Here is a 13,903-nt window from a genome sequence, read left to right as displayed (position 1 = left end):
CTCTGATCGACCATCCCAGGTTCAACTGGGCCCTTTTCTCTCCTCCATTACACTCTTCACCTGCGGCATCCCTCAGGGCTCTATCCTCTCGTCGTGGCTGTTCAACATCTATCTTGCCCCTTCAGCCCATTTAATCTCTGCTTTATCACCTCACTTCCATTGAAATGCAGACGACACGCAGCTCTCCTTAAAACTTCCTTCCACTTCCTCCTCTTCTTCCTCTCTCATTCCCGACTGACTGCTATTCAGGTATGGTGTGCCCGCTAATGATCTCTGCCTTAACGCCATTAAGAATGACATCCTTCTCATTGTGACCCCAGCTCGCTCCTACTCTCTGGCCGCCCTGCATGGGCCCTCTCCCCTCAATCTCTTGTGAGGCAATAAACCTTGGTGTCATTTTCGACTCCTCTCTCTCCTTCTCTCCTCAGAGGCATTCTCCCTTTTCCCACCTTCCCCAAGAAAGTCAATGTATCTAGAGCTCTGGTCCTCTATAGGCTGGATTACTTCAACAGCCTCTTCCTCAATCTCTCTAAATCCTCCCTTTTCACCCATCAACTAATGCAGAATAGGACTGCAAGATTTATCCTTGGCCTCAAGCCCAGGGACTGCATCTCTCCAGCCCTAAAATCTATCCACTGGCTCCCGGTTGCAGCGAGGATTAAGTTCAAGACCCTCTGCATCACCCATAAGACTTTCTGGGGCCTAGGACCCTGTTACACCCAACACTCACTCTCTACATACCTTCCTGCTAGAGCCCTTTGGTCTTGTAGCTCCAATTCTCTGCAGATCAAACGATGTACCAAATCGGAGGGGAGATCCCTCTCCTCCGCAGGTTCCTCTCCCTCTGGAATGACCTCCCTGCCCCTCTCATACTGGATCCGGATTTCCTTAAGTTCCGGAATCTTCTCAAGACCCTCCTTTTCTCTTCTTCCTTCTCTCTCACCTCCCCTGCTAAAGTCCCCCATGCCTAATTTTTTTTGCCTCACACATTTCTACAGACCAAACAATTTTATTTTAACACCTCTAACAAGGCCTTGCGTCTCCTGGCGTACAAATTGAAGGTGGCTAAAAATGCTATCGTTAAGCCGTGGGACATAACGGGACAGTTGAAAGATGATGAGGACTCTAAAATGCACATCCTAAGTCTCTTCTTAGCACTGATAGGTGGGACGAGGAGGTCCATTAAATGTTCATTAGAAAAGCAAAGTTGCCTTTCATCTCCGCTGAAGATCGAAAGGCACTAGAGTATCCAATCACGTTAGAGGAGGTGACCCCGGTTATACAGTCTTCCTTACAATAAGGCCCCAGGGCCGGATAGCTATTCGGCTCCATTTTATAAGAAATTTATAGACCTTCTCACCCCCGCAGTTAGTCTCACTTTCCAACAGCTTTACTGATACAGCGACATCTATACCCAACATGGTTGAATCCTTGATAAAGATCCCATCCTTAGCACATCATACCACCTTATTGCAGTTCTTAATTCTCAGTCTGTCAATATGTTTATTCGCATCACATAATCCATTAAACACATAAAAACAAAAAACACATCACATGATAAAATGGACCATTAACATCTTACGCAACGTATCCGGTGTCCAGTTCAATGAAATCAGAATAAGAAAATGCTTCATTTAAAAAGAGACAGACAGCAAAAATAGCAGCCATTACATAAAATCCAATACATAATCACTGGTTTAGCGTGCATAATGTACGAGCATGAGATAAAACCATTCCTGGGAGTATAAGAATAGAAAGAGAGCATCAAAATACGACCAATACATTTTATCATGTACACAATCTATATCTTAACGTGCATAATGCGTTATCCTCATATTTAGAGAATCCCTTTAAGTTGGGTGAACCAGGTACCCCTTTCTTTGATGCATGCCTCTCTTCAAGAAGGATAAAAGAGCCCACTCTGTCAACACAGAGTCCGCAGGCAGGAGAAACAACACAGCGGGCCTGCAGGAGCAGATGTTTGCTGACCTAAGGACCGGCAATAGCTTGGACCGTCTCACAGAATTGTACGCTGGGCAGAACAATAAAAGATGATTCAGGTCTTCTCTATCTGCCCCACATGCAGGTCATTCTGAAATATCAGAATACCCAGTCCATTTAGATGTAGTTCCCCTCAGCTGTAGGCAGTCGAAATCTAGCATGCGTGATCAGCCAGCAGTTTCCAATTTTTGTACCCCAAACTAAGTAGGGCTGAATCTCCATCACCCTACTGATCATCGCGTGTACTTTATCCGAATTGGTACCAAATTTAATAAAATCTCTTTTCTCCTTATGGTCTGTCCCAGAATGAGTTTATAAGATCTCAATTGGCCGCTAGACAACAGATTATCGGGGGGGGGGGGGGGAGAACCTGAATGTTACTTCGGGACAGAGCCGGATCAATAAAGGCCAGCCACTGAATTTGCTTCCAATTGTCCCTTGACATTAATGTCCTGATAATGAAATGACATAGGGTAGCATGATTGTTCGCCCAAAGACGTAGCCAAAAAGTAATTGCGGCCAAGGCCCATTGGTCCTCCCAGAAATCCATTCCAAGTTCCCTCTGAATTGATATATAGTGAGTGGATACTGGTATTCCCAGTAACCTTCTAAAAAAATGTGTTCTCCTTTACCTGTATCTCAGGAGCTTTTGAAAAGCCCCATAATGGAGCTCAGTACAGAGTCACAGCCCTTGTCTGTGCTTTATAGACTTTTAACACTGCATCAAGTGGCTGACTAAATTATGATTCTCAAATCTATTCTAAGGTTCTCGCAGTCCCTTAGCAGCTGTTCTTCCATGTATAGTCCCAGATGGGCCAATGGGATTTATCTCAGGGAGTCAAACTTTTGATAATGTCCGAAGACCCCTGGATGTGATTGAGTGTGCAAAGAGACATGACCAGCAATTGGCGGTGCTATCTATAGATGCTGAAATAGCATTTGTCCGTATAGTCTCGTCATATCTCCTCAAAGTGCAGAGTGGTTTTGGCCCGCTTTTTATCAAGAGAATTCAAGCCAATTTTGTTAATCCAACTACTCACATAAAATGAAATGGGGCTTTGTCTGAGCCTCTGGCCCCGACTAGGGGAACTTGCCAAGGGTGTCCATTGTCCCCACTGATATTTACACCATCAACGGAGCCCTTGGCAAGTAAGATCAAGTCATCAGATAATATGTGCGGTATTACTATAGCTGGTCATCAACACAAGGTTGCGCTTTACGCTGATGACTTCTTCTTTATGCATCACTCTCCTCGGAAAGCGTTACCTCACATAGTTTCTTGGCTGGAGTCGTTCCATCAGGTCGCGAGTTGTACATTTCTTTATTCTAAATCCACTATTCCTAATGTCTCGGTGAGTCCGGAGATGAAACAAGAACTTCAGAGGGGGTTTAACTTCCAATGGACCGAGACTTCTTTCAAGTATTTGGGGTTCCAGATTACACCTTCTCACTCTCAGTTATATGTACCGAACATTACTGTCCCTTTTTCCTCTGACAAGGCTGACCTTCTCCGATGGGCGCCGACTGATACCTCATGGCTGGGGTGGGTTGCGTCCCTTAAAATGACATTATTACCATGCCTGTTATATGCTTTCCAAGCTCTTCCGGTTTGGGTTGCCAAACAGGCCCTTATAGACCTGCAAATGTCCATTTTTAGCTTTATCTGGGTTAAGAAATCTCTGAGGATCTCCTGTTGTACTATGATGACAGCAAATGATAAACAGGGTCTGGGGTATCCAGATATTGAGACCTACCTTTATGCAGCTCCATTAGCCCCTTTGTTCGAGAGCGTGAGCACAGACCGAAACCCTAAGCATTGGTTAACTATAGAGCAGTCCAGGCTGCAAACTCCCCTACATTGATTGGTGCTGGAGGTCTCCCTCAGTCCGTAAGAAGGAGGCTAACCTCCTTCTGACGACCCGGGTTCTAATGGAATATTGGGACAAGGCAACTCATAAGTACCCGGGGACTACGTTTCCTTACCCCCTTACTCGCATATGGAACACACCTAAATTCCCTCCAGGTTGTCAAGCAGGGTAGGTTCACTGGATGGGTTGAAGGAGGTCTGGAGCGGCTGTGTCAGCTCTTTGAGTCAGAGCTTCTCTTGACTTTCGAGAAGTGTAAGCAGGTCTTCATGGTACGGGACACTAATAAATACTTATATACAACTCTGCCACTGGATATCTAGCACAAAGGTCTCCCAGCAGGCTAAAAGAGATACAACCCCATTCAAGGATCTCTTTGTTGGTGACCCCCCCCTTCTCATAGGGTTAAAAGAGATACAACCCCATTCAAGGATCTCTTTGTTGGTGACCCCCCCTTCGCATAGGGTTTCCTCACTGTATCAGGTTCATAATGCTCGTCGCTTTAAGCCCCTGTATGCCTATATGTTGCATTGGAAAGAAGAGATGAATGTCCCCATAGGAGATCTTAGGTGGTACAATGTTTGGAACAGGGCTGCTAAATATTCTAGATGTGTACTGTTGAAAGACAACAGTTATACGCTGTTATTCTTATGGCACCTCACCCATTCACGGCTTCATAAGATCGACTCTGCTATTCCAGACCGCTGCTGGAGATGTGTGCAGCCCCAAGGGACTCTTATCATATTTGGTGGTCTGGCACTGTGATCCAGTCCTATTGGAAGGAGGTTTTGGCTCAAATTAAGGGGATCACAGCGATAGATCTCCCCATGGACCCTATGACACTGCTTTTGGGGGATGAGGACTTTGAAGAGCAATATAGATTGTCAGTCAAGTTACTCATACACTTCCTGGCCGCTGCCAGAATAGTATTAGCACGGAAATCGAGGTCTCCCACTGCACCAGACATTAGGGAGTGGTGGGTTAAAGTGTGGTTTATAGCAGCAATTTGTAAAATCGAAGCCGCCCAGAAAGGCAAAATGTCCAAATTTCTTGATGAATGGGAGCCCTTCATCCACTTTGTGGCTCAGAACGTTAACCCTGGTCTCCATCATAAACCACATGATATGATTTTGTTTATGTTATTGTGATATTAACTTAAAGCGTCACCTCCACTAACTAGTTAATCTCCCCAGTGCTGGATAATGTATGTTTTGGTATTATTTATTATTTACATTTTTTCCACCCGTTGGGTTGTTTTTCATTTTATTCCATGCTGTAATGGTTTATCTTGATCTAAATGTTATCATGATATTCAACGGCAATGTTTATGTGAATGGATGCTGCTCTAGATTTATGTATCTGAGCTAAAGGAGATGTGTACTGTTCCATAATTTTGTTTTCAATCAAATTTGAATGGCAAAAAAGTGTCTATTTTTCAGTATACCAGTGTAGTTATCCTTTGGGGGTAACTGTGGGGATTCCCTGTACATCACTAAACGCCTTCCTCCCCCTTCCTTGAGTTAAGCCACTGTGGCGAGGCATGGTCTACCTTTTAGTTGGAACCCTGTCAGATGGTTTCACATCCCCTGAAAAATCTACCTAACGTCACATGACTTGGGGGTCCCTCCTGCATTGATGTGTCATCACCGGAACCTATGGTTGTCGCCAAGGAGCATACACTTTCTATGGACAGCAGAAAAACATCTGCTGTAGAACGGACTATTGGGACCCACAGTATTGTTCTCTTGACTCGCAGCTGATACTGGAAAATTCTTTCCTTACTACTTGAATGTTCATATCTGGGACACCTCGTCATCCTCACAGGGCTTTCTTTGGCTAAAACTCCACCGGAACTCCAGAAACTACTCCTATGGGCACTTTTGCAGAAGGTAGAGCTTTCCCTGTGAAAGCCTGTCCACATCCACACAACTGCTCTTGCTGGGTCTCTCTGAAAACTCTGCTGTGGCTTAGATAGGAAAAGTGTTCTACTTACTTTTGATTCCATTTTCCTTACTAAGAAAGACTCTTTACTGAACTCTGAACAACTTGAGCCATTTCTACTGACTTGTTAAAATGTTGCATGTATTTTATGAAGTTTACTTCGTGAAGATGTAGTGGTTTTATCTCTTCCCTTATCTTATATAAAGATATTTTCATAAAAACAAACATAGTTTGTATACATTTGTGAGAAGAGTGTAATGAACCTGTTAACCACCACACTCTGAGAATTATACTTGGGCTGCTCTGTCACACTACCACTTGGAGAGAACAGTGCGCCTGAGGCAATCGCTAAATCAAGAGGACATACCTTAAGACCCCGACCACAGGACTTCTGGAAAATCAGCCTTGCAATACAGTTTTGAAAATGGCATGTGCATGGAACCACAGCACCAGATTGTTGTGTTTATGGGTATAGAAGAGCAGAAGAGGGACTGCTTCTACTTATCATAGCGGACAAAGGTGTGATGAGTGGGTGACAACAGAGAGGGCTTTCGGCTGGGTTTCCAACAATGGAGTACATATCTCTTATTACCAAGGGCACAAGAATGAAACCAATCAATTTGCTAAGCACAGGCTCAGGCCCCAATCAGCAGGGCATCTCCTTGACTAACAAGGTGAGAAATGAGGCTGTTTTGAAAATAAAATTACATAAATGTTTCATACTAGTTTGGTTACCTTCCTTTTTTAAATCAATCATGTCTCTCTCTTGAAAGGTGTTGCCGTGAGAGGGTCAAATCTCAAAATAGTCCCCTTTCCAGCTCTAAAGGTTCCTGCGTACTGACTGAAATCACAACAAAGGCACTGCATGCTTGGAAGCACGGTTGAATTTCTTTATACATGTTGCTGTAATAAACACATCCATTAAATTATCATATTTTTTAGACCCATTTGAGATTTTCTGTAAGACGAATGTGCTGTTTTGTCAGCAATTAAGAGATGCATTTTGCACTTCTTTGCACAGCAAAAAGAAAGCCAATAAATACGGTATAAACAAAAGCAAAATTTAGATACATCAGTGTTGCATTAGATCTTTTGCAAGTTCATTTATCAAGTTGTTGTGCAAGTACATCGAAACTAAGCCGTGTGACTGAGGGGGGAAAAGCAGCTGTACAGACAGGTGGCTCGTGCTCAATGGCACTTTCTATTTTCTTGGCAGATCCGTGGGACAAAATGTGACTACCAAAGCAATTCTGGTACTGGGACACAGATGCATTGAGCATCTGCAACAGAGGAGGTGGCAGCCCATAGATCTTAACACCAGATGTTGAGGAGGAAACGAAAGAACAGTGGCCATAGTACAAGCATTATTTTTCCAACTCTAGCTCATATTTCAATAAAAGCTTCCTTGCAATTCTAAAAACAGCACTGGATCAACTGTTGGCTGGACAGACATTTGTGGACTAATGGATCCTAGTGAGAACGAAAACATCCACAACTTGACAATATCACCTGTCTGGTATAGTTAGGCTTCAGTGATTAAGAACACCGAACATAAAAATTCAATCAGATTTTCAGAATGACACCATTAATCGCCAAAGAAATTCATCATACACAAATCAAAAGGGCTGAGAGCTATGTTATTCTTGTTTGGAGCAAGGTTGGCTTATCAACAGCTGTCGGGAGCCACTTTTGGGCCCAAGGGCAGCTGGTGCAATACAAACAGTTCTGTGTTTGCTTGAGATGGTGTGCAAAGGCAGATTAGGGCACATCTAGAAGACATTTAAAACGTAATCAGTTCTATACAATAGACAAAAAGTTCTAGTTTGCATCTCACATGGAAGTTGGATTTGCGACACAGTATACACTACCTCCTCGATCCCCCAAAACATGTCCTGCATACTGGATGATGCCGGATTCCCAGAACCTGATTTTAGCTTCTGCTCAGCAAATGCTAGCTTTGACACCTGTTGTAGGGACATGCTACTCAAGCCTATACACTTGTGGACATCTTGGAAACCTGGCTGGATTTTAATATACAGGGTGCTGCAGGGGCCAGCCTGAGCAGCAGTGCCAGAGGAAGCAGTAAATACATTTGCAACAAATATACTGCCTCTTCCATTACATAGAAAGCAAATATCAACCAAATGCTGATCAACAACAAACCCCCAAATGAGGAGCATGGAAACTGAAGTAGCTACGAGAGTTGGAAAGCAAAGACAAATTGTAATTCAACAAAAACACCTTGTTCTACGCACATCTTACCTAACTGGGCAGTGAGTTCAACTCCAACCCATGTTCCTTGAGAAAATTCCACTGGTCCAATGTATTTTACTGCTCCAATCTTGTTGTGTCCAATGCAGACGTGCTCCCCAATTGCCAGCCAGCTAGGTAAAGTCTGGGCATGTTCCGTCAAAGCATTGTCTTCCCCATCTGAAGCATCCAGATGGTTATTTCCCAGTGCATCATCTTCTGGAGGAGCATCCTTGTGAACCCGGCAGCAGAAAGGAGTGGGCTGGTCCTCTGGCTTCTGTATATCCTCAGAGAAATCTGTTAAACAGCCCACCTCAGCAGTGTGCCTACTTTTCTCTCCATTGGATGTATACGTAGAATGAGCAGGTGGTGTACCAGAACGCTCCAAGTCTTTACCCTCATCCACACCCATAAACTCTGTGAACGCATGTTCTTCTAGAACATCTGACACACTCTCTACTGTTGCTTCACAGGGCGAAAAGTCAACAGGATTGCTCACACGAGTCCTGAGTGAAGAGTCCAGTGAGGAACAGGAATCAGTTCTAAAAATATGCGTTAATGTACACTGTGTGGTATGCTGAGCCATCGGAAACTCTTGTTCTAAGGCACCTTTTTGTGTGAGGGAGGTAGGGTTCATGTTTTCAGTTCCATAGACTGCCTCAGACTCCCCACTTTCTTTGCTGAAAGGACACCTCGACTCCTGTGCCACATAACGCCCTGAAGCATCATAGGTGTCTGACTCCGCCCTCCCGTGATTGGCTAGTTGTTCACTGCTTTCACTGCTGGGTACCAGCATATCGGACAGGGTGGCATTCGAGGCACTATGGGAAAAGTAGCCACTGGTAATACTACTAGTGGTCGGGCTACGGGATACCTCCTTCTCCAAGACACGGGAGCTTATGAAGTCTGCTTTGGAGGAAAACCAGTCCCTGTTCTCCAGGCTAGCATTGTAAACTGTGAAGTCTGCAAACTCCTCCGGTATGTAAGGCCGCAAACTAGTAAATCCCTGTGTGTCCATCACTTTCTTGCCAATGCCTTGAAGTTCATTGTCCTCGTCTTCGGAATCCTATGGTGAGATCAAGAAGAATTGTGGTTAGTTTTTAATCCTATCATGCCCAATTCAGGACAAAAATAAAATATGGCTCAACAATCCCATTCTTTCTGTATTCAAAGAGGAACCACCCCTCCAGTCGGCGCCCCTCAAAAAACTATCATGAATCTACTCGTTCAGCTTTCACTTGAATTATTTAATAAATTGGTCAGCATAACAACAAAACATGTATGCTTTTGAGCTGCCTTGACAGAAATAATCATGGGTCTGAAATGTATATTATATAGATACATGTTTTACCATGCTAAATCATTTGCTCAAGCCATTACAAATGGCAGTTTCTTGTGAGTGAACTAGCGTAATAATTCTGGCGCAAAGTACTCGTCTTGCAATGTACATTGGATGTGTCTCACAAGTGCAGAACCCCTAAGGTGGGATATGCTTGCTACTAACAAGTTTCAAGAAACAAAGAGGCAAATTAGAACAAAGCCTGACTACTGGGTACTGGCCCATCTCTTAGGAGCCACATCGTTGGGGCTGCAATGAGGTGGCCACCTATGAGTTGTTCCAGACCTGGCTATTGTTAGTGTGATTTAGTAAGAGAGCTAATTTGGGGGTTTGAGCCCGGCTAACACGCCTAAATTCTCAAGTACTCACTTATAACTTTCCTCAATGCCCACCACATGATACACACAGGTCACTTCACTTCTTATTTAATATTTGAGTGGATTTCTGCATGCTGCAGAACCAATTTATAACATGGACAATGAAGTAACATACTCAGATGTAGCAAAATCTGTAGGTTCTGGTTCTTAGTGTGTCTGTTTTATGACATGTGGTAACAACACTACCTTATAGATGGTGCTAGTATCTTTGCCTTTGTTACAATGCAATACAATGAAGGAAAATGTGTAGCCCTCCCATATGTCCCCCTCCTAGGCCTTTAATTAACTACTTGCAAGACTCACCCCTCAACTTCTTTGCAACCTCTCAGCATGTTTGGGGATGTGGGGATGTATGAAGTGGGTCAGAGCCGGGATTCAAAGGGGGGGCACTGTTGGAAAAGAGCAGTCCTCCTTGTTAAAAATCAGAAGTCACAATTGGGGAGTGCCTCATTTTAGTGTCGCCCCCACCCCCCCGGACCGATCTTCATTGCCTACGTGTTGGAAGGTTACAAACAAAAAAGGATATTAAATGATGATGGCAGCAGCATCATGCATTGTGCATCAGGACTGGGCGTAGTGTGTAGGACTGACTGACCAAATTGAGAATCAAATCAGGAATTGCTGGCCAGGCTATAGCTTTTTCAAAAAGAATATAAACCATTGCTCTACTCTTCTGAGGCAATTGATGTAAACATGGCCTGACAAGGTGGCAAAAGACGCCTGGATTTTGACAAAGGCGGCACAATCATATTACACAAAGAAAACTCCCTGACAGTGAAACATTTGGAAATTCAGCAGGCTGTGCAACAGGGAACGGATGGATGACTTTTCTCAGCTTGGTTGCACTCCTTTTTGTAGCCAACGAAGAGACTGGGTGGATATGAGATGCTTTGTCGAATCTAGCAAAACCATCAGATGTCTCCTGAAATGCAAGTTACAAAGTTTCTGATCTGTCCCCGAAAACATGGTGCCTAGAGGTTGAAGGCAAGGGAATAGATTCCCCGACTGATATGAAAATCAGAGTACTTTGGGCGTACATGTTGGATGATTACTAAGTTAATCGTATGACTTTACTACCAATAGCTATTATAGCTTGCTCACCTGTCATACTCAAGACCATAGCAACTTATCCAAAGTCAGTCTCCTAGCAAAAATAAGGTTTCCATATGTGGTTGCAATACCATGATAACTAGTGCAACTTGCTTAAAAAAAGAAACAACCAAAAGGGATTTTGTCGAGATGATGTCTTTATCAGGCAAACTGATATTGTTGGCAGCTAGCTTTGAAGTCCACTTAAGCTGCTCCTGCAGCTGAGCATAATCACTCTGCGATAAAGCATTCTGCCATGCATGGCACATTGAAACATTTTCACCACTGGTACAGAGCTTGTTTGAGTGCTACTAATAATGGTCAGGAAATGAAGAGTCAGATGACAGAGGCCCATTCCCGAACTACTTATGAAAGCACATCCGAGCACATACAGGTGCTAGAGCTGGCCAACATGCTCTAGTTGACAAAGATACCTAGGTGGTCTTGAAAGCCACTGCCAAAAACATGAGGTAGCCTAATAAAGAAATACTCTCAGCAAGATCTGGTATTGATTTTTATGTTTTGCAACAACCTGTATGAAAACAATGATTAAATCCCATAGTGTGGTGTATAATATTTCCCTATAAGCATTGGTATGAGCTCTCCTTTGAAAACTCATGACAAGTTTCCAGTCTTTCAGATCAATATGCTGTCGCATGGTTTATAAATGGAAAGCGAGAGTGTGCGTAGAGGACTTTGATTTTCAGAACATGCAACATGGAAGTGGGCAAAATTATTTACTACACACTGTCTTTACTGTTGCCACCATGAGTTCCTTACAGACACAAGTGGTCACAGTTCAAGGGTGTTTATTGAACTATAAATGCAGGGTGGAAAAACGCCTAAACTAAACCTAAATTTAAGATGGGAGCAAGCGTCTACCATCAAATGAAAAATAAGGCAGTCCTAGTGGCGTCATGTCAAAATAAAAGGTCCTATAATAAGAAAAACCTATTGCCAAATCCTTACAACTAATCACAGAAAGAGTGTGGGATAGGGAATTGAAATAAAGAAAACAGTGTTCAAATAATAAGTCAGGATGTGATTGCTTTGAGGTCTCCCTAGCCTTGCTAGCACGAGCTAACAGTTCTGTACCAGCTATCAGGTTCATCGATAGTTAAGTCTCTTTTCAATGAAAGTATCTCGCCTTTGAGGCCTCTGGGTCCCCCTCTTCTGGGGGCGCACACCCCTCAGAAATTGTATTCAACAAATTCACAAGACAGTTCCCTTCCCAGTGAACTGTGGGTGATATCTTTCCACCCCTGGATCTCCCTCTGGCGGGCTCGGATCCCCAATGACAAGGGGGTCACTTCCCTTCCACTTGTCATGCAATACTTCTTGTTTTCACAAATCTTAATGTCTTTTTAAACAGGTTTTCGGGCTTTGCCCCTCGTTGTCGGTTTCCCTCTGCCGGGTTCACTCTCACCAACTTTTACAATATACAGTTCATCTACTAATTTTCACCATGCGGGATTCACTTCCCTTAGCTTTCACAATGATCTGCCGGTCGAAGACTTTTGACGGTACAGAGGATTTTACAAGACCCCTGTATGACCACTTTGACCTTTCTTCGCCTCTCCACAAGGGCTTCTGGTTATAATAGTTTTTACCTTTGGATAATCGCCCAAAGTTTGCTGCTTGTGCATCCACGTGGTGCTGTACTCCTCTGTTGCTGGTTTTCCCCTTCTTTTATCAATGTATCATTAAGCCTTTCAAAGTTCAAATTAGCCGTTGACTAATTTTCATTCAACACAGTTTGGTTTCTTATCGATTGTCCCCTCAACCCACCGGCTGTGATGAACCGCGTGCCTTTCTTTATCCTTGGAGTCAAGGTTGGTACCACAGAACCCAGCGTCCTTGTCCAGCATGATTATCCATGGAGGAGGGTCTCGCGTACCATAGACATCTGCTGCAACACACGCCGGCTATTGTTTGCCGTCTTATGCTTCCTTCTGTGGAGGATTCACAAGCTTTGGTCGGAAAGGGCAAGGTCGCTTCTCTCCTCGTCACCCCCTCAATATGCGCCGTCTCTCTCCTCCTCTTGAACTGCCGTGCTGAGTTAGCTCTCACGTCGTGTGGTCTGCCTTGCTTGTTTTGTGCGCCACCTTTTATCCCTGTGGGGAAGGCCAAGGGCTGTCGGGAGTGTGTGATTCTGGTCAATTACCTGACCCTGGTATTGGGAAACATCAGGTAAATGGTGTTAGTCCGTTGTCTTTCGTGTTCTGCGAAAGTGTTTGTGTGGAAAAGGGGGCGGGGGCAGCGGTTTTGGAATATTCTACGTGGTAGGCTGGGGAAAAGGTGTTGAACAAAGAAGGAGGCTACTGTGTCTCGCCCGTCGGTGTCCAACTCCCACTCCCCAAAGACCCCCCATTCAGGTGATCCTCCCTCACTGGTCCACCCCCAGGAACAGGATTCAATAGCGATGGCCGTGTTCCTGGCCACCTGGATGACAGATACCCGGGGACTAGCTGGGGAGACACCTTCAGGTTTCTCACATACCCTTCATCCATGCGATGTAGCCACATTTGTTTCACAGGGGAACAGGGAAAGAAAATCTACGTTTCCCTGGTCTTTTCCCTTTCGGTGTTCCACAGTAAAAAAATAGGGTTGTAGGTCTAGAAACCATTGCATGACCCTAGGGTTGGATTCTTTGCATTGGCTAATCCAAACGAGGGGCAAGTGGTCTGTAACAAGTGTGAACTTTCGTCCTAATAGGTAATACCTAAGATGGATAATGGTCCACCTGATGGCCAGGGCCTTTAGTTCCAACACAGATTGATGTTTTTCACGTGGGAACAACTTGCGGCTGGTGAACAAAATGGGATGTTCTACTCCACCGCAAACCTGGGATAGGATGGCTCCTAATCCTGTAAGGGAGGCATCTGTCTATAAGACAAACTCCTTAGAGAAGTTGACTACCTTTAGGATTGTGTTCTGACACAGTGTTTGCTTGAAGGTGTTTGTTAGGCAAAGTTTGTAAGCAGACCCTTTGGGACCACTACACACAACTAGGACTACAGGTGTAAGGAAAACCAACCTTT

At 44.2% G+C, this 13,903-nt stretch overlaps 1 protein-coding gene across 5 annotated transcripts in view; it reads right to left on the bottom strand.

The window, feature by feature from the left end:
* The window catches only part of KIF13A (kinesin family member 13A), a 2,203,773-nt gene that overhangs the window by 143,098 nt on the left and 2,046,772 nt on the right, over positions 1-13,903 (bottom strand). For all 5 annotated transcript variants that reach the window (XM_069613597.1, XM_069613593.1, XM_069613596.1 and 2 more), the window contains one exon: positions 8,070-9,123. In XM_069613597.1, coding sequence (XP_069469698.1) covers positions 8,070-9,123 — 1,054 coding nt within the window. The remainder of the gene's footprint in view (positions 1-8,069; positions 9,124-13,903) is intronic.

The sequence above is a fragment of the Ambystoma mexicanum genome, chromosome 5p (assembly GCF_040938575.1).
Source record: "Ambystoma mexicanum isolate Mex_15411 chromosome 5p, UKY_AmexF1_1, whole genome shotgun sequence".
NCBI classification, from domain to species: domain Eukaryota; kingdom Metazoa; phylum Chordata; class Amphibia; order Caudata; family Ambystomatidae; genus Ambystoma; species Ambystoma mexicanum.
The sequence above is the reverse complement of the archived record's forward strand: the minus strand, read 5'-3'. Positions and strand labels throughout refer to the sequence as shown.